At 43.4% G+C, this 21,269-nt stretch overlaps 1 protein-coding gene across 1 annotated transcript in view; it reads right to left on the bottom strand.

Moving 5' to 3' along the window:
* MYO16 (myosin XVI) overlaps positions 1-21,269 on the bottom strand; it is a 527,889-nt gene that overhangs the window by 379,703 nt on the left and 126,917 nt on the right. Inside the window, exon 2 of the mRNA XM_042255055.2 lies at positions 12,423-12,686. Coding sequence (XP_042110989.1) covers positions 12,423-12,648 — 226 coding nt within the window. The 5' untranslated portion in view covers positions 12,649-12,686. The remainder of the gene's footprint in view (positions 1-12,422; positions 12,687-21,269) is intronic.

Below are 21,269 nucleotides of genomic sequence, written 5' to 3'. Positions count from 1 at the left end.
TGGAGGCGGGCAGGGCAACCCACTCCAGTGTTCTTGCCTGGAGAATCCCATGAACAGAAGAGCCTGGTGGGCTACAGTCCAGACTCGGACACGACTGAAGCGACTGGGCACGCACGCAGGCATACCTAAATGGTTCGTTTCCAGCTTTATGCCCATGCCGCCCTGTTGGTGCTCTTGCTGCCGTATTGCCATTCCTTCAGATAGCCGGCAAAAGCTTTGAGTCCTTGTCCATGGAGAGGAAAGGGGTGACAACATGCACGCTGGGAACGTGAAGGTTCACAAGCATCTAAAGCCTTCACCTCACAAAAGTTCTGCTAGCCCTGCTGACTCCTCCCTACAAAAGAAATGCCTTTTTCTGTTTAATCCTGAGATGCTCAAAGGTCCTGAGGTTGGAGTGCTCCACCTATTTCAACAGCAACATCCCTTAGTTCCCTTATAAGTCATAATAACAGCTGATATTTATCATGCCTGTAGTAATACATGACAGATATAAGTTCTTTGCATGCATTATTTAACTAATCCTTACAAGCACTTATGAGAGATGGTCATCTCTGCCTCTTAACCTTATTTACAGAAGAGGAAGGTGAGAATAGGAAGGTGGCCTGTCCCTGACTGGGACACACAGCTCCTAAGTTTTGGGGTTGGGATCAAACCCATCACTCCAAATGCAGAGTTAAAGCTCTTGGTGCTAACTTCTGCCATGACACTCTCCTATAAGAAACCTGTTTTTCCCTGCCTTCAAGCTGTTTTTCCCAACCAAAAAGTCCGTTTCTCTCTTCCTACTGAAGTCTGAAATTTTCCCAAAAAGCAGAGTTTCTGATTCATCTATTCCTCACCTCAGCCCAACAAATGCCCAGTGAAATTGCTTTTAAGAAGACAGAACTTCTAATTTCTCTTTTAAAGAACAGTGTATCTTTCCACCTAGATTATAACTGCTTATGAGGCACAATTTTCTCTCTAGTTTTTTTTTTTTCAATTACTCTCAGTACCCAGTAAAGCTGTGATTACATGGCAGGCATTTAAAATAATTAATACTTCTCAGGAATATGCATTTGGTATTGGTGAACTACTAAGGCACTCATTCAATTCATACAGAATCCCACAGAATTTAAATGCACTTAATTTGAGGCTATTTATGATTTTATAGCCTGTTTTGAAATGCATGTGTATGCTCAGTCGTTCGGTCATGCCCAACTCTTTACATCCCCATGGATAATAGCCTGCCAGGCTCCTCTGTTCATGGAACTTTTCAGGCAAGAATACTGGAGTGAGTTGCCATCTCCTACTCCAGGGGATCTTCTATGACCCAGAGATAAAATCCCAGTCTCCTGCACTGCAGGCAGATTCTTCACCATCTGAGCCACCAGGGAAGCCCATGGCAAGTAAATCCTCCTAATTTTAAGTTCTAGGCATATGTGTCCTTGTGGAGTACTTAACACGCATCACAATTATGTTGAGAACAAATGCAAGTAGGGAACAAGGACTGGGTACTGACTTATGAGATTCGATCACTGTTCTCATGTTGGTAGAGTCTTGGTATCATTTCTGTACGTATTAGCTTAAATTTGTCAGTGAACCATCATTTTCCAACTGCCTATTTGTGCAGCTGGTGACAGGGAGGTTGGAGAGAGAGAACAAAGCTGCATTTGGTAAAAATCCACAGTCTCCACTGGGGAAACGCCACCAGAGCACAGGGATCATGTTCATAATGATGACCTAGATGGGTGGGATGGTGAGGATGGGAGGGAGGTTCAAGAGGGAGAGCATATATGTAAACATGCAGCTGATTCATTTCACAGCAGAAACTAACACAATATTTTAAGGCAATTATATTCCAGTAAAAAATTTTAAAATAAATAACAATATTTTTAAAAGATTGTATCATTAGATGGTAACAGTGAAAAATCTTAATTGGCTCCTCCATTTATACTCTAGATACTAAAAAAATAACTGAATATAAATTTTATACAAATTTTTAAAATTTAAATGAATTTATGATGTAGCCAGCTACTTCAGAATTTTAAATTCTGAGCCAATCCAGTAAGTGTAGGGAAAGGGCTAGGAGCTTTACTAACTGCAGTCTCATTTCATTTTTTCATCTACGAAACACATAAAGAAAATAAGACATGCATTCTTTGACCCAAGGCTTCACACTTGGTCCCCAGTGATCTGCTTGTGAAATTCTAAGCAGAACCTCTCAGGAGATGATCCAATAGGTAGTAAGCATTCACTGCATTCTAGCACATTCTTAGAAGGCTTGGATAATATGCAGACATCTGACATTACCCATAAACTATTCAGGGGCGGTACAACCATTAGCACTTCACAAATGTGCGCCTAAATCAATGTGACCTCCAGGTATCTGGACCAGAAGGTGGGGAAGGGGGGGTGACATTAATTGAAACAGAAAACAGGAGTCTGGGATTGGGAAAAATATGGGGACAAGTACTCAGTTTTGAACATAAGAAGTCAGAAGTGTGAGGCCATCAGAATGGTGCCATCCGGAGCTGAGAAGAAAGAACTAAATATGATTCGGGAATCGTCAGAGCGGGTGAAGTAGATGCAATGGGGAAAGGGAAACCTTCCAGGGAAGATGGGTGGGATGAGAAGAGTTCAGCTCAAAGCTTTGGCTCATGACTTTAGGCCACAGCCTTCCAGGAAACCAAGGACCACGGGCTGGAGAGGCAGGAGAAGGAAACAGGGTCTCGCGTGCCTATAATTTCATAGCTTCCTTTTTCCTAAGTGACGATGTAGAACTTTCAGTTCTATGGAGTGGAGATAGAAATGAAGCTTGACATTACAGGTCTATAACTGTGCTTTCAAGCACTCTGGGTATTGGGAATAAAGCAGGCTCTCAGTGGATACTTTATATGCAAACTAATGAATAAGTCGTTTTAAACTGTAAAAAGAAGGGAAAAAGGGAGGGGAGCTGGTCATGGAAGAGGAGGGAACACACGAGAGCATATCCGTCCACCCCTGTGGCCGTTCCCTTAACAGGGGACTGACCGTTCACCTACCCAGGAGAAGAAACTCAAACGGCCGGAGGAGGAAGTCAATGCAGTGGCTGGTTCAGCTCATTTCACCATCAGAGATAAGCTTGAGGGGCGCTACTATAGTGCTCTCACCACAAAAGAAGAAAATCTAATTAACAGTATTAAGGGAGTGCGGGAGGAAACTTCTGGAGGTGATAGATGTTTATGGCCTTGATTCTCGTAATGGTTTCTCAGATGTCCATTTATCTCCAAACTCATAAAGATGCTACATTAAATGCACATGACAATTGTATGTCACTCTTATCTCAACAAAGTGATTTTTTTTTTAATGAAACTAACTTAAGAGACAGTGTAGTGTTGTGAAAAAAAAAAAACCAGTGAATTCTTCTAAGGTTCAATGTCTTCACACACACAAAGGGGAGAACATTCTTGTACCTACTGAATATGGTTGTTGAAAGACTAAGTGACTAAAATTATATAGGGAACAAACCCTGTTGAAAACGTCTGGAGAATGCTAAACAGCAAACACATAATGAAGTCAGGGCACTGCCGTTCACATTACTTTTAGTCAAAGCATACTGCGGACTAATTAGGAAAAACTGGTATCCAGGGGTAGCAATTCTAACAGAGGAACTGCGTTCCCATTTAAATATTTTGTTCATATAGAGAAAATTTCTCTCTCTCTTTCTCTCCCTAACTTGGTATAACTCAAAGAGAGTGAAATTAAAACCCCTAAAACAATTTAGAAAAAAATTTGCTTTCTAGATGGAAAAGAATTATTGAGCACAGTTTAAATTGATGGAATACATTAAAATGACAGATTACACACTAAAAAAACACTATCTCCCTGAAGAGAACAATAAAGTGTTGAAGACACTAAATTCATACTTACAAAGAGGGAACATTTAGAAAGTTAAACAGAAATCCGTGAATTTCTTGTTAATGAGACACTATAAACCTCAGCACATATAACATGCTGTCCTTTGACAAAGTATGTTTGATCCCTTATACTCAGCAAGCCTCGGGGCTTCCCAGGTGGTGGTAGTGCTAAGAATCCGCGTCCTGGTGCAGGAGACCTAAGAGACCCAGGTTTGATCCCTGGGTCGGAAGATCCCCTGGAGGAGGGCATGGCAACCCACTCCAGTATTCTTGCCTGGAGAATCCCACGGACAGAGGAGCCTGGTGGGCTACAGTCCATGGGGTCACAAAGAGTTTAACACAGCTGAAGCAGCTTAGCACACACCCACTCAGTAGGCCAATGAAAGAACTTGAGATTAAGTGACGAAATAATTTAAGCAAATACACGCTCTGCAAAGTTTTTAATATAATTCAAATGGAAAGTTTTTTTCCGATGGCAACATTTTTTGGTGTCTCAATTGTATAAATGTATACATTAAAGTATGTGGGTAGCTTAAAAATAAATAAAAGTATGACTACCGTGACTATATGAAAACTGCAACAAACCTAGGCAGTGTATTAAAAGGGAAGAGACATCACTTTGCCAAGGAAGGTCCATACAGTCAAAGCTGTGGTTTTTCCAGTAGTCATGTACGGATGTGAGAGTTGGAACATAAAGAAGGTTAAGCGCTGAAGAATTGATGCTTTTGGACTGTGGTGTTGGAGAAGACTCTTGAGAGTCCCCTGGACTGCAAGGAGATCCAACCAGTCCATCCTAAAGGAAATCAACCCTGAATATCCATTGGAAGGACTGACGTTGAAGCTGAACCTCCAATACTTTGGCCACCTGGTCCAAAAAGTTGACTCACTGGAAAAGACCCTGATGCTGGGAAAGACTGAAGGCAAAAGGAGAAGGGGGCAGCAGAGGATGAGATGATTGGATGGCATCACCAACTCGATGGACATGAATTTGAGCAGACTCTGGAAGACAGTGAAGGACAGGGGACCCTGGTGTGCTGCAGTCCATGGGGTTGCAAAGAGTGAAACGTAACATAGGGACAACAAAAGTTCATCTATAGAATACACTCAATGTGAAATTAGGATCTGTGAGCCTCTGGGGGAGGGGGGTAGTTAGGTTTGGGTGAGGCCAGGAGGATAGAGTCCTTGTGATGGGATTACCTTATAAGTACCTTATTACCTTATAAGTACCCTTATAAGAAAAGAGACAGGAGTCTCTCTCTCTCTCTCTCCGTCATGGGAGTACACAGTAAGAAGGCAGCCATCTGTGAGCCAGAAAGAGAGCCTCAACAAGAACCGGACCAGCCAGCATCTCAGTCTTACACTTTCCAGCCTCCAGAACCATGAGAAAGTAATGTCTACTGCTGAAGCCACCAGGCCTCGAGTATTTTGTTATGGCAGTCAGAGCTAAGACAACCTCTGTGCACAGAAATTTTTATTTTTTATTTCAATACTGCACTAAAAATGTTTATCATTGACTACAAATTAAAACTCTGGCTGAATCTGAAGCCATTCAACTATTTCTTCATCATTTGATGGCACTATTGACCTTAGTTAATGAACATCATCTCTGCTTGCATTAGCAACAGAAACGCTTTCCTGGGAGAAGGAAACTTATATAAGTTGTATTTGAGGACATTTGTCTCTAACAGTCTTCAGAAACTGATTGTGCTGTTTCACCCCTAAAGAATAAACAGGGCAGGGGCTTCCCTGGGGGCTCAGAGGTAAAGAATCCACCTGCCAAAGCAAGAGACACGGGTTTGATCCCAGGTCTGGGAAGATCCCACGTGGTGAAGGGAGAGTCGCTCAGCCGTGTCTAACTCTTTGCAACCCCATGGACTACACAGTCCATGGAATTCTCCAGGCCAGAATACTGGAGTGGGTAGCCTTTCCCTTCTCCAGGAGATCTTCCCTACCCAGGCATCGAACCCAGGTCTCCCACACTGCAGGCAGATTGTTTACCAGCTGCGCCACAAGGGAAGCGTGGGAAAACAGGAGTGGGTAGCCTATTCCTTCTCAGCAGATCTTCCCGATTCGGGAACTGAACTGAGGTCTCCCATGTGCCAGGGTGCAATAAGCCCGTCCTGCCAAAACTACTGAGCCTGCGCTCGAGAGCCCACACTCTGCGACAAGAGAAGCCACCGCAGTGAGAAGCTCACAAACCGAAACTAGGGAGGAGCCCCAGCTTGCCAAAACTAATAACTAAATAACTTTTTATAATAAGTAAATAAAGGTCCATCTAGTCAAAGCTATGGTTTTTCCAGTAGTCACATGTGAATATGAGAGTTGGAACATAAAGAAGGCTGAGCACCAAAGAACTGATGTTTTTGAACTGTGGTGTTGGAGAAGACTCTTGAGAGTCCATTGGACTGCAAGGAGATCCAACCAGTCCATTCTAAAGGAAATCAGTCCTGAATATTCACTGGAAGGACTGATGCTGAAGCTGAAGCTCCAGTACTTTGGCCACCTGACATGATAAACTGACTCATTGGAAAAGACCCTGATGCTGGGAAAGATTGAAGGCAGGAAGAGGAGACGACAGAGGATGAGATGGTTGGATGGCATCACCGACTCGATGGACATGACCTTGAGCAAGCTCCGGGAGTTGGTGATGGACAGGGAGGCCTGGAGTGCTACCGTCCATGAGGTCACAAACAGTTGGACACGACTGAGCGACTGAACTGAACTGAACTTATAGCATAGGGAACTGTATTCAATATCTTATAATAAACCAGGAAAAGAATATATTACATATAGAGAGCGTTATATACTTATATAACCCATATATGCACCCTTTGAAGTATATCTGAAACTAACACAACATTCTAAATCAACTATACTTCAATTGATCAAAAAAAAATCTCTAAAGAGCTCTCTATATTCTCTGGGGCCATTTCTGTTTTCCCACTCTGTTAGATCTCATACCTTTAAGATTTCTGCTTCTTACAATTCACCAAACCAATCATCTCCATATTCCTAAGCCTGATGGTCAAGACCCAACCTTTATCCCACTGGACTGAGCAGAAGAATTGGGAATAGTTGATTACTCATCCCTCCTTGAAAATTTCTCATTATTTAACTCCAAGAAAGGCACCCTCACCTCATTTTCCTCCTTTCTTCTGGGGGTTTTACCTCACTTCACTCAACTCTTAATACTGGAATTCCTTGAGACCCAGTAATTGTACCCCTATAATTTTATCTAAACGCATTCCCTAAGTGATACTATAATATCACTGGGCTTTTGATACCACCTGTACGTTCATCTATCAAGTTGACATCTCCAGCTGGTGCAACAGCCCCTCTTATTGTGACTTCCTAGAGGCACCGCTAACTCAGTTAATAGCATTTCATTTTTCTGATTGTTCAGGGCAGAACAAACTTGAGGTCATCCTTGAGCTTCTCAGTCCCCATGGCAGGTAGGATTTTGCTTCCATGAATTGCACCTTCTGATGTTATGCATGTGAATATGCTGCATGATCTGGGGGCAGAGAATTAAGAGTGCTAATGAGCTGCCCTTAAAATAGGGCCATTTCTCCGAATTCTATTATACAGATGAGCCCAATGCAATCACAGGGCCCCTAAAAGAAGAAGAGGAGGGCAAAACATCTGGTCAGAGAGATGTGAGCAAGGACAGAAAAGAAACAAGAGGAATTCAAAGCTTGAGAGACAGGTTCAACCTACCGCTGCTGATTCTGACAGTGGAGGAGGAGGCTAAGATTTCATGGATGCAGATGGCTTCCAGAACTGAGAAGGTTCTGCAGGCAGACTACCCGACAGAAACTCCCAGAAGGGAGCAGTCCTGATGATAACCTTGATGTCAGCCCACTGGGACCCACACCAGACATCTGTCCTATGGAACCCTATGATAATTACTGAGATTATTTTCAGCTGCTAAATTTGCAACAACTTGTTATGGCAGCAATGGAAAATTATTATATTCCCCGTCACCGGTTCATCAGCATTTCCTGTCAGCTCTATTCTAAAAATGTATCCCCAAATTGACTATTTCTCACCACATCCTTGTTCCATTTTGGTCCAAGTCCCCATCATCTCTCGCTGAGTTTATCAATAGAGCCTCCCAACCAATTTCCCTGCTTTTACCGTGGAAATCCTTCCATGAGTTCAAAATGCGGCAGCCAAGCCAGTTCTGATAACTCACGAGGGACAGCAGGTCTCTCTTCGGCTCAGATTCTCCAAAGGCTTGAGCAGGCGTGGGAAACAACAGCCAGAGGCCATCCCACGACCCTCCGCTTCCCCAAGGGGTCTGGCTCCTCTCCTGTCTCCCCACTTGTTCATCTGCTCCCACCACCCTGGCTCCTTTATCAAGCTGGGATGCTCCCCATCTCTGCACTCACCTGACATGCCCCTTCCCTCATATACCTTCGAGGCAACCGTGGACTCCTCAGCCTTTACCACCATCTGCACACTACACGGGGCTTCCCAGGCGGTGCTAGAGGCAAAGAACCCACCTACCAAAGCGGGAGCTGCAGAAGACGCAGGTTCAATCCCTGGGTGGGGAGGATCTCCTGGAGGAGGGCATGGCAACCCACTCCAGTATTCCTGCCTGAAGAATCCCCATGGACAGCAGCGCCTGGCGGGTTACAGTTCATGGGGTCACAAAGAGTTGGACTCGACTGACGCGACTTGGCATGGACTAATCCTTTCAGACAGACCTCTGTGTGTGGGACTCTCGACTCTCTGCAGCTGCTCACCTGCATTGCTGCTCAAGGGGAATGATTTATTCTTTTCCTTCCTTCAAGTATCTAAACTTTAATCAACCATCAAAATCAGAGTCACTCAAAAAATCACAGCCACCAGAAAACGTTGCCCACTCTGCCACCTCCATCAGACTTCATTTTTAGTCACTGTTTTCTATGTTACTGATTTTTTTCTCTTTTTCGACTTAGATGGGAGTTTTTCTGAAGATAGGATTCATCTCTCTCCCTGCTCTTTGATTACCCAAGTGACAGCACAGCTCCATGCTTATTAAAATATTAAACTCATTAAAAATATCAATTCAGATTTCATGGTTCCCATGTTTTCACAAATTATAGTACCTAACATAATATATTAGAGTTTCCTCTTGTTCTCTGGGTTTATTATTTTACAATGCTTAATTTCTTATTAACAGTAACTTCAGTTCAGTTCAGTTCAGTCGCTCAGTCGTGTCTGACTCTTTGCGACCCCTTGAATCGCAGCACGCCAGGCCTCCCTGTCCATCACCATCTCCCACAGTTCACTCAGACTCATGTCCATCGAGTCCATGATGCCATCAAGCCATCTCATCCTCGGTCGTCCCCTTCTCCTCCTGCCCCTAATCCCTCCCAGCATCAGTAACTTAGGTATTAATTTTTTCCTGTAACTATTTTACACAGAGGGCTTCCCTGGTAGCTCAGTGGTATCGAACTCAACTACCAAAGAAGAGATGTTAAGTTTGATCCCTGGGTCAGGAAGATATCCTTGAAAAGGAAATGGCAACCCAGTCCAGTATTCTTGCCGACAAAATCCCATGGACAGAGGAGCTTGGAAGTCTACAGTTCATGGGGTCGCGAGAGATATGCCTTAGCAATTAAATAATTTTACATAGAAGGCTTTATAATTTTGTAAATATTTTCTTGCTGTTTCTTTACTTTTAAATCAACATAGGGCTTAAATCCACCTGCATTCAAATTTAGGAATTCTCCACCAACACCTGCTGGGTAAACTTGGAAAAATCGCTCACTCTTTCCCTTCACACCCATGGAAGGTACTGGGAGGGACAGGTGGGCATGCTGAAACTGACAGATAAGCCCTTGTCCCTTGATGTACATACAGCTTCACAAAGGAGACGGCCATTCAAAGAGGAGCTTCACACGAGCAGAGAATAATAAAACGGGAGGTGCAATGGTCTGGGACAGCCTTCTGTAAGATTTGACGCCTTGACTGGCTCTCAGCTCCTTCATGTGTAAAATAAGAGATTAGACTAGGCCGTTTCTTAGGTCCTTCCCAGCTAGAAGATTCTTTGTCACTCATTCTATATCACCAAAAAAAAAAATCTCATAACTTCTAGTTTGACGATCAAGCTCACACAAAACCATAAAAAGAACGGCTGTAGTCTTCTTATTACTGCAATTATTGTATAGAATGAACCGGCAGTCTTCTAAGATCCACAATTCCTCTTTGAAAGCTTTGGAGCCAAGAATGTTACTAATTTCTCCAGACTGGACAGGTTAGAATTATAAGTAGCTCAAGGGCCAGTTCTTCAGTTAAATGAGTTACACTCCCCCTGTCCCCTACTGCCTCCCACCCACAAAAAAGAAAATAGAAAACTTGTTTTCCAGGGGTTTTTATTTTGAAGTGTAATTAATGGGTCATGGGTCTGTATTATTTGTATGCTTGCTTCAGATTAATTCAGCCAGTAGTTTTAGAGACAATCAAGATAAATTAACTTATATTTGATTCTTTGAAGCTTTCTACATTTAAACCTAAAGTTGGAGAGTTTCTCTCACTGGAACTTTGGAAAGTAAGACTGCAAATCAAACAAAAACATCATATAAAAGAATACACAAAAACTGAGAAACGTTTTAGTATTGTAAGGGCAACCAAAATTTTAAGTGTGTATTCTTAATAAGATGTGATAATAAAAGTCAACCGACTTTAAAGGATAAGACAATCGATTATTCTATCCTGCGAGTATTGGAGGTAAGTGACTTCACTACTCTATCTATCCAGCTAGAAAAGGCAGAGGAACCAGAGATCAAATTGCCAACATCCACTGGACCATGGAAAAAGCAAGAGAGTTCCAGAAAAACATCTATTTCTGCTTTATTGACTCTGCCAAACCCTTTCACTGTGTGGATCACAATAAACTATGGACAATTCTGAAAGAGATGGGAATACAGACCGCCTGACCTGCCTCTTGAGAAACCTATATGCAGGTCAGGAAGCAACAGTTAGAACTGGACATGGAACAACAGACTGGTTCCAAATAGGAAAAGGAGTACATCAAGGCTGTATATTGTCACTCTGTTTATTTAACTTATATGCAATGGCACTCCACTCCAGTACTCTTGCCTGGAAAATCCTATTGACGGAGGAGCCTGGTAGGCTGCAGTACATGGGGTCGCTAAGAGTCAGATACGACTGAGTGACTTCCCTTTCACTTTTCACTTTCATGCATTAGAGAAGGAAATGGCAACCCACTCCAGTGTTCTTGCCTGGAGAATCCCAGGGATGGGGGAGCCTGGTGGGCTGCCGTCTATAGGGTCACACAGAGTCGGACATGACTGAAGTGACTTAGCAGCAGCAGCAGCAGCAGAGTACATCATGAGAAATGTTGGACTGGAAGAAACACAAGCTGGAATCAAGATTGCCAGGAGAAATATCAATAACTTCAGATATGCAGATGACAAAAAGTGAAGAGGAACTAAAAAGCCTCTTGATGAAAGTAAAAGAGAAGAGTGAAAAAGTTGGCTTAAAGCTCAACATTCAGAAAACAAAGATCATGGCATCTGGTTCCATCACTTCATGGGAAATAGATGGGGAAACAGTGGAAACAGGGTCAGACTTTATTTTTTGGGCTCCAAAATCACTGCAGATGGTGACTGCAGCCATGAAATTAAAAGATGCTTACTCCTTGGAAGGAAAGTTATGACCAACCTAGATAGGATATTGAAAAGCAGAGACATTACTTTGCCAACTAAGGTCCGTCTAGTCAAGGCTATGGTTTTTCCAGTGGTCATGTATGGATGTGAGAGTTGGACTGTGAAGAAGGCTGAGCACCAAAGAATTGATGCTTTTGAACTGTGGTGTTGGAGAAGACTCTTGAGAGTCCCTTGGACTGCAAGGAGATCCAACCAGTCCATTCTGAAGGAGATCAGCCCTGGGATTTCTTTGGAAGGAATGATGCTAAAGCTGAAACTCTAGTACTTGGGCCACCTCATGTGAAGAGTTTACTCATTGGAAAAGACTCTGATGCTGGGAGGGACTGGGGGCAGGAGGAGAAGGGGACGACAGAGGATGAGATGGCTGGATGGCATCACCGACTTGATGGACGTGAGTTTGAGTGAACTCCGGGAGTTGGTGATGGACAGGGAGGCCTGGCATGCTGCAATTCATGGTGTCACAAAGAGTCGGACATGACTGAGCAACTGAACTGAACTGAACTGATAAGGTAATAATAAATTTTGTAACACAATCTCATTAGCAACAGGAACAATTTCATTGGGAAAAAATTTCATTAACAACTTGAACAATTTGCAAGGAAATCACTTGATTTTCAGGTAGGTAATTTTAAATATATATATATATATAAAACAATTTTACAAAAATTTTGCCTTTTTTCATCTTTACCAAGAGACTTGGGACGTTTATCTATGTTCACTGAAGAAAGCTATTTTTTTTCCTTGAATATTTCATATAGTTAAAAGAAAACCTCTCATATTTAAAAGCAATTCTATCTTGTGCTTCTCCACCAAAAAACAGCAAACAAACAATACAAAATGCCACCTCAGAAAACGATTGTCTTGTCCTTACCTTCTTTGTCATCATGGTGGATAATGGCGTCCTGGATCATGTCAGCAAGATTAAAGTGAACCTTCTGCTTCTTCCCATGCTTCAGCTTCTTCAGGAGCCCCTCCTGCTTCTGAAAAGCTTTCTCTCGCTCATAGTACGCTTTGACTTGCTCACAGCGCATGCGTTTCACCAGCCGCTGCCGTTGGCCCAGGGGGAGGGACTCCAGCAAGCACTGGTCAATTTCCATTTCATGGGATCGGAAAACGTTACATAGCTGAAAGCAACCTGAAAGAAACACAGTACAAAAGTCAGTAGACCTTTCGCTCCAGCCAAAACAGCAGCAATGCAAGCATCACCCATCATTCAAGTTGGAAACCCATCCAGTCCTCTGTGTGTTCAACAGCTAATACAGACCCTTTTAGAGACTCCTGGAAAAGCAAAGCAAGTGGATGTCTTACTCAAGACTGCAAGAGGGACGTCCCTGCTGGTCCAGTGGTTAGGACTCTGTGCTTCCACTGCATGGGCATGGGCTGATCCCTGGAACTAAGATGCCACATGCTGTGGGTCATGGTCAAAAAGAAACAAAAATAAAAACTGATGCAAAAATTACTGATGAACAAAAGAATCAAAGCTAAAAAAAAAGACTGCATACTAGTAAAACAGATGACATAATGAGACATCAGTTCAGTTCAGTTCAGTCGTTCAGTCATGTCCAGCTCTTTGTGACCCCATGGGCTGTAGTGCAGCAGGCCTCCCTGTCCATGACCAACTCCTGGAGTTTACCCAAACTCCACTAGGTCCATTGAGCCAGTGATGCCGTTCAACCATCTCATCCTCTGTTGTCCCCTTCTCCTCCTGCCCTCAATCTTTCCCAGCATCAGGATCTTTTCAAATGAGATATAGATATGTAGTTTTGCTCAACATAATTGCTAACAATCCATCCTTTCCTTTTTCTTTAAATCCCTACCAAAGGCTTAAATATTTTACCACAGCATTAAGCTCCTTTATCATTGAATAATGCCAACTAAACCTTACACGTTAAATTTTGGCAGGAAGCCATTCCAGGTCTTTGCAAACACCCTTATAAAACTACTAATGACTCTGCTGATCTAATGTAATAGCATATATGGTGGTGGTGGTTTAGTTGCTGAGTCATATACGACCCTTGCGACCCCATGGACTGTAGCCCACCAGACTCCTCTGCTCATGGGATTCTCCAGGCAAGAATAGTGGAGCGGGTTGCCATTTCCTTCTCCAAATAGAACATATCAATCAGTTCAGTCAGTTCAGTCACTCAGTCATGTCTGACTCTTCATGAGAGTCGAATAGAACATATGTATGCTATCAATGGTCTGTATGACACAGTGACCATTTTCCACGAATTTATTGCTGACCCCTTTTCCTTGTCATTAGTGATGTTCATTTCCAGAAGACCTAATGATGGTTAAGTATAAAGATTGTGCAATGGAAGACAGATTTTTCTCTTGGCAACTCAAAATCATGGATGGAACTGTTGCTGCCAAATCTCTATCTTATTAATAATAACGATTAGCAAAAGTGAGTTCTCTACCATGGACCTGAACATCACCCCTATTTCCTATAAACGTGACCCAAAACACCTATAATGGATTATACAAACCATGTGTCAAAGTCTCTGTTTTATTAATATAGTGATTAGCAAAATGAGTTCTCTGTCCTGGACCTGAAAACCATCCCTTTCTCTTTCCTATAAACACCACCCAAAAGTCCTGTAATGGATTATACAAATTTGTATTGAAACCAGACAAAAGCTTGTGGGGTTCTCCTAGGTTAAAAAAAAGGCCTTCACTGATCCCTGGTTTTTTGTTTGTAGGAAAAAGGTTTCAGCCTCCTAGACCTGCCTTGAGTTCAAAAGGGCAGATTCAAACAGCCACAAATCAGAGGAGTGACGGAAATGCAGAAACAAAGGAAAGGGTGCAGACGGCAGTGCAAGGACAGGGCAGCGACCTGGCAAGCTGCACATCTCCTGAAGGGTGCAGAGGACACTTTGACACAGATCTCTGAGTTCCTCTATAGGAACTAGGCCCTCTTCAAGAGGGACGATGGTAACTTCAGGCTGAGCACAGGCAAGCGGACCCCAGACTGGCTGGAACCAGAAGGCTGATGGCTGAGACTGCCAGACACTATCCTGTTACCTCCCCACAAACTGATCAGAGGAAGGTCATGTACCCTGCAGACCTCCCTGCCAATTTTGTCTATAAAAACTATTCCCTGAAATCCATCAGTGAGTTCAGGTCTTGTGAGCACAAGCTACCCATTCTCCTTGCTTGCCCCTGCAAGTGGGAGCTTGTTTGGGCTTACTGCTCGTCAGGCACACAAACTTGGGTTTGACACTAGCATCTCTACCACGACATTAAAATTTTACTATCGGCAGAAAATAAATGTGAGGCCACTGAAAATTCTCAAATGTGGCTCGCAAATACAGGTTCAGATAATTGTTTATAGGTTCCTCTCTTAAGACATTTATGATGTAACTCTCAGGAAAGTCAAAGTCACTGCATGCACAAAAATGTGGCTGATCACAAGTCACGTCTGGGAAGATCATACCAAAAAGGTTGACTTCTTTGAAAAGATATGACATTCCTCTGACAGTAAGGAAAACTGTGACAAAGCTATTTTCATTTTTATTTCACATGACACTCTGAAAACCTTTATTCTCACATACACCAGGCATAACCATCCCTGCTGTGCAGGAAAAGAAAGCCAAGTTGAAAGAGGCTGTGACTTGTCCAAGACCAAAGAGATGGTATTATCACAGAGTCAGAAATGTTCCATAGAGGCTCAAGACAGAGACAAAATAAAAGACAGTGATTCCTGAAAGCCAGATTTTATGTATATTATCATACATTACACATATGCACAAGGGAGGGAAGCAGAGATGGGGAGCTGTGTTTTTGTTGTTTGTTAGCAATGACGAAAGATATGTTTTAATAAAATGCTCCATAAGTCTTTGCAAGAGTGGTGTTAGAAGCATCAAATAACTACGCACAAAACATTCCCTTTCCAATGACCCAAACCCAAAGGGACACCAGGGGTTCTGAAATTATGATAAACGGCTCTCCAGTATGTCTGTTTGATAAAAGCCACAATCACAGCCATAGACAGATTGCCTGTGAGGGCACATGAATAATGGGCAGGAGCTATCCTCTGCCTTCACACCTGTTTAGAGGACATCATCAGGTCTGATTTATTGACTCTGATGCTCAGGACACTCTGACTTCCTGTGACTCTGCCAGTTTGTTAGTGGGTGCCCAGGGAATCATCGGAGCCGCGGGAAAACCTAAAGAAGTAAAACAAATGACACCGCAGAGCGCCCTGCGCTTATCAGCATGCAGTCCAAGGGGGAGGTTAATCTAATAAACTCACAGTGCTCCGGCTTTTCACTCTTAAAGAAGGGTCTCATGGTGAAATTTTCAATTAACTTTTGAGGAATCTGTGGATACAGCTGGTGATTCATTGAACACTCTCCACTGTCTCTAAAGGAGCACAGAGGGTTATTCCTAAATGAATTATTCCCTTATGATTTGGAAAAGCAGAAGCCGGGGCTGTCAAATTTCAAATCCGTGCATGTACCAAATATTGCTCTTTTAACACTTGTTGTTAAATAATCCCCCATGCTTTGATTTTAAGTGGTCTAACGTTTGATTTTATATTGCTGAAAATATACTGGGCACCGCAACTTTCTTTTTAGCTAATTATGGGTGGATCCTTTTTTGTGTTGTGTGTGCGCTCCATGAATCTATAAGATAGACACTAAAAATAGAGTTATGGGAAGCTTAGCTGTGAGGCAGTCTACTGAAAATCTATGCAACTTCATAAACCAGGGCACTCAGAATAACAGTAGCTAATTCTTCAGGTGATAATCTAAAGGGCCCAGGCAGAGGAAAGGAGTCTGAACTGGGCCAGACTGGTTTTCTCCTGGGACAGGAATCCTGAGCAGGCGGTGGTTTCCAGTTGTGTGATGGGATTGACAGGGTAGTCTGCCCACCTACTGAATCAGGGGCTCTTGCCTGATACATATCCCAGTTCTTTCCCCACTATTTTGACTCTGTTTGCCTAGAAAAAAACACACGTGAACCACCAAAGCTTCACCTTTCTACAGACCTCTTTCTCTCAATAATACAGGAGTTCATTGGTAGGACAAAAACACACGCTGTATTAAAACAGGGCGTATTTTCATTCTCATACAAACTGACTACCTGAAACCAGTATTGTCGTCCCTTGGACAAGTGAGTGGACTTCATTTGCCAGGAGGTGGGGAGGGTGGGGGAGGAGATTCATATATATATATATGGTGACCCTCTAATTCTAGATAAAAATGTACAGACAGCCACAGCCAGAAGTCCCTGCTCAGCAAATGTGCATCTCCATATGACAAAAACTGAGAGCCAGCAGGCAAAATACGTAAAGGAAAAAAGCCAAGAGCTATATTCAGAAATAAACGCACAACGTCTATTAAAAAATTAGTAGCCCCATGCATTGGTTTTGGCGGGCACCATATAATGTGCTGATTTCAGGACTTTATACTGTAGCCAACCAAAACTACAAATAGTAAGCTAAAGGAACTAGGAAACTGAACTTCTAAAGTTATTCTACTGTGCAACTACCAGAAATGCTTTCATCTCAGTTAGAATCGAAATCTTCATGTGGCCACGGCACACTCAACAGGGCAGATTCTTATGCTTATCTCTCCATGACTGCTGGGCCTCCCTGGTGGCTCAGATGGTACAGAATCCATCTGCAATGCAGGAGACCCAGGTTCAGTCCCTGGGTCGGGACGATCCCCTGGAGGAGGAAATGGCAACCCACTCCAATATTCTTGCCTGGAGAATCCCATGGACAGAGGAACCTGGCAGACTATAGTCCATCAGGTTATCAAGAGTCAGACATGGAGGGGGTGGCCCCAAGATGGTGGAGGACCACTTTCTCCACCGCAAATTCATCAGAAGATCATTTAAATGCTGACCAACCTCCACAGAACAGCTTCTGAGGACACCAGGCACCAAGAAAGTCACCCGATTCTCTTCGAAAGGAGGTAGGACAGAAGATAAAAGACAAAAGAGACAAAAGAGTTTGGGACGGAGACCCGTCCTGGCGGGGGGCAGTCGTGAAGGAGGAGAAGTTCCCAAACAGCAGGAAACACTGTCACCAGCAGGTCTGTGGGGAGTTTTGGAATCTCAGAGGGCAACATAACTGGTGGGAAAACCCACAGAATATGCACCTACCTGCAACTGCCAGCAGAGAAGTAACCCAGACCCTTGTGTCTGCCATCAGCAAGCGGGGGCTGGACAGGGAGGCGTGGGGTGCATGCTTAGGGTCAGGAACAGGCCAGAATGCCCGGAAGACAATCTGAGGGAGCTAACGTGAGCTAGCAACCCAAACTGGAGGGTAGCCAGGGAGAGAGATGAAAAAAAAGAGAGAACTTTCCCACGAAAAGCTCTAACTTAAAGCACAGCCAGACCCACTCACAGAACAAAAGATGGAGCGAACACCAAAGGAGAGCTAGCCAGCTATGGACTGGTCCTCCCGCCACTGGAGGCAGAGAGGCAGGCGGGTGACAGCCGGAGTTGGAAGGCAAGGGGCAATCTGGGCACCAGAGACGGCATCCTCCACCAAGCTGTGAGCAGGCTCCCAGTTGCTAACCATGTCTTCCTGGGATACTGGCTGGCTGACATCTGCCAGGAGGGTTGCAGCCGGAGATCAGCTCTCCAGAGGAGACACACGGCACACCTGAGACGGTACTCTTGCGATGCACCCAGGAGCGGCCAGGACCGGGGAGGTGATAATACCCACAGCCCAACTGGAACAGTGTGCTCACCAAGCACCTGGTCGCCTGAGCTGCTCAGACCTGGAAAGGGCACAAAACGCAGGCCCGGCTGAGTCTGTGCCTTTGTGGAGTACTCAAGAGCCTGAACCTGAGGAGCTTAGACCTGGGAGGTGCACGAAACCCAGGGCCTGCTTTGAACAGATCCCCTTCAGAGCAACCTGGCACCTGAGCAGTGTAGACCCGGAAAGCACACACTGCTGTGAGCTGGGGTAAACCCAGTGTGGTCCATACACTGCGAGCACTCCCCACACATGAGTGATATTTGTTTGGAGTGTTCCTCCCTCCCCACAGCACAACTGAACAGGTGACCACCTTCGCCCCCTTGTGTCAGGGCGGAAATTAGACCCTGAGGGGCTTGCAAACAGAGGAAGCCAAAATAAACAAAGAAGAGGGAGCCGCTCTGGAAATGACAGGTGCCACAGATTAAAACCCTGTGCTTAGCACTGACTGAGCATTGGAAGGGGCCTATAGACCTTGAGAAATATAAGCTGGAACAAGGAACTGTCTGAAACTGAACTGACCCCACACTGCCCTCAACAGCGCCAGAGAAATTCCTAGATATATTTTTACTATTATCATTTTTTTAAATTCTTTTTAATTTTTACATTCTTTATTACTCCTTAAATTTTCAGTTTTATAACCTACTATTACCTTGCAAAAAAAAGAGACCCTATGTTTAAAGCAAATATATATATTTTTAATTTTTGTGATTGATTTTATTTTATATTTTTAATATTGTATTTTTGAGAGTCTAACCTCTACTCTAGATTTTTAATCTTTTGCATTTTGGTATTTGTTATCAATTTTGTACCTTTAAGAATCTAATCTTCAGCACCCATTTTCACTTAGGGGTGTGATGACTGGCTTGAATGCTGTCTCCCCGTAATCTTTAGTACCCATTTTCTCTTAGGGGTGTGATGACTGGCTTGAATGCTGTCTCCCCTTTGACTCTCCCTTTTCTCCCCTGGGTCACCTCTATCTCCTCCCTCCTCCTTCTCTTCTCTGCTTAACTCTGTGAATCTCTCTGGGTGTTCTGGGCTGTGGAGAACACTTAGGGAACTGATTACTGGGTAGATAGGTCTCTTCCCTTTTGACTCCCCTTCTTCTCCACCTGGTCCCCTCTATCTCCCTCCTCCCTCTTTTCTTCTCTATTTCTTCTCTATGTAACTCCATGAACCTCTCTGGGGGATCCAGGCTGTGGAGAGCACATAGGGAATTGATCACTGGCTAGACTGGTCTCTCCCCTTTAGATTCCCCCTCTTCTCCTCCTGGTCACCTCTCTCTCCCTCCTCCCTCTTCTCTTCTCCGTGTAACTCTGTGAACCCCTCTGGGTGTCCCTCACTGTGGAAAATCTCTTCACCATTAACCTAGATGTTTTATCAACTGTGCTATATGGATGAAGTCTTGAGGTTACTGTAAGCATAAGACTGAAAGTCAGAGGCAGGAGGCTTAAATCCAAAACCTGAGAACACCAGAAAACTCCTAACTCCAGGAAACATTATTTGACAAGAGCTCATCCAAAAGCCTCCATACCTACACTGAAACCAAGCTCCACCCAAGAGCCAACAAGGTCCAGAATGAGACATACCACACTAATTCTCCAGTAACACAGGAACACACCCCTGAGCATTAAAATACAGACTGCTCAAAGTCACACTAAACCCACAGACACCCCAAAACTCACTACTGGACACTTCACTGCATTCCAGAAAGACGAGATCCAGCTCCACCCACCAGAACACAGACACAAGCTGTCCTAACCAGGAAATCTTGACAAGCCACTAGTCCAACCCCACCCATAGGGAGCAATCTCAATAAAGAGGAACCTTAAACTTCCAGCCTACCCCAAAGGCCACCCCAAATATAGCAATCTAAACGAAATGAAAGGCAGAGAAATATTCAGCAGGTAAAGGAGTATGAAAAATGCCCACCAAACCAAACCAAAGAGGAGGAGATGGGGAGTCTCCCTGAAAAAGAATTCAGAATGGTGATAGTAAAGATGATCCAAAATCTTGAAAACAAAATGGAGTTACAGATAAATAGACTAGAGACAAGGATTGAGAACATGCAAGAAAGGTTTTACAAGGAACTAGAAGAAATAAAAAAGAGTCAATCAATAATGAATAATGCAATAACTGAGATCAAAAGCACTCTGGAAGGAACCAACAGTAGAATAACTGAGGCAGAAGATAGGATAAGTGAGGTGGAAGACAGAATGGTGGAAATAAGTGAAGCAGAGAGGAAAAAGGAAAAAAGAATTAAAAGAAACGAGGACAACCTCAGAGACCTCTGGGACAATGTTAAATGCCCCAACGATCGAATCATAGGAGTCGCAGAAGAAGACAAAAGAAAGGCCATGAGAATATACTCGGGGAGATAATAGTTGAAATGGATTAAAGATCTAAATTTAAGACCAGAAACTATAAAACTCCTAGAGGAAAACATAAGCAAAACACTCTGTGACATAAATCACAGCAGGATCCTCTATGACCCACCCCCCACAGTAATGGAAATAAAAGCAAAAATAAACAAATGGGACCTAATTAAACTTAAAAGCTTTTGCACAACCAAGTAAACTATAAGCAAGGTGTAAAGACAGCCTTCAGAATGGGAGAAGATAATATCAAATGAAGCAACTGACAAAGAATTAATCTCAAAAATATACAAGCAACTCATGTAGCTCAATACCAAAAAACTAAATGACCCAATCAAAACATGGGCCAAAGAACTAAACAAACATTTCTCCAAAGAAGACATACAGATGGCTAACAAACACATGAAAAGATGCTCACTCATTATCAGAGAAATACAAATCAAAATCTCAATGAGGTACCATTTCATGCTGGTCAGAATGGCTGCTATCAAAAAGTCTACAAACAAATGCTGGAGAGGGTGCAGAGAAAAGGGAACTCTCTTACACTGTTGGTGGGAATGCAAACTAGTACAGCCACTATGGAGAACAGTGTGGAGATTCCTTAAAAAACTGGAAATAGAACTGCCAT

This window comes from Ovis aries, chromosome 10 (genome assembly GCF_016772045.2).
Source record: "Ovis aries strain OAR_USU_Benz2616 breed Rambouillet chromosome 10, ARS-UI_Ramb_v3.0, whole genome shotgun sequence".
NCBI classification, from domain to species: domain Eukaryota; kingdom Metazoa; phylum Chordata; class Mammalia; order Artiodactyla; family Bovidae; genus Ovis; species Ovis aries.
The sequence above is the reverse complement of the archived record's forward strand: the minus strand, read 5'-3'. Positions and strand labels throughout refer to the sequence as shown.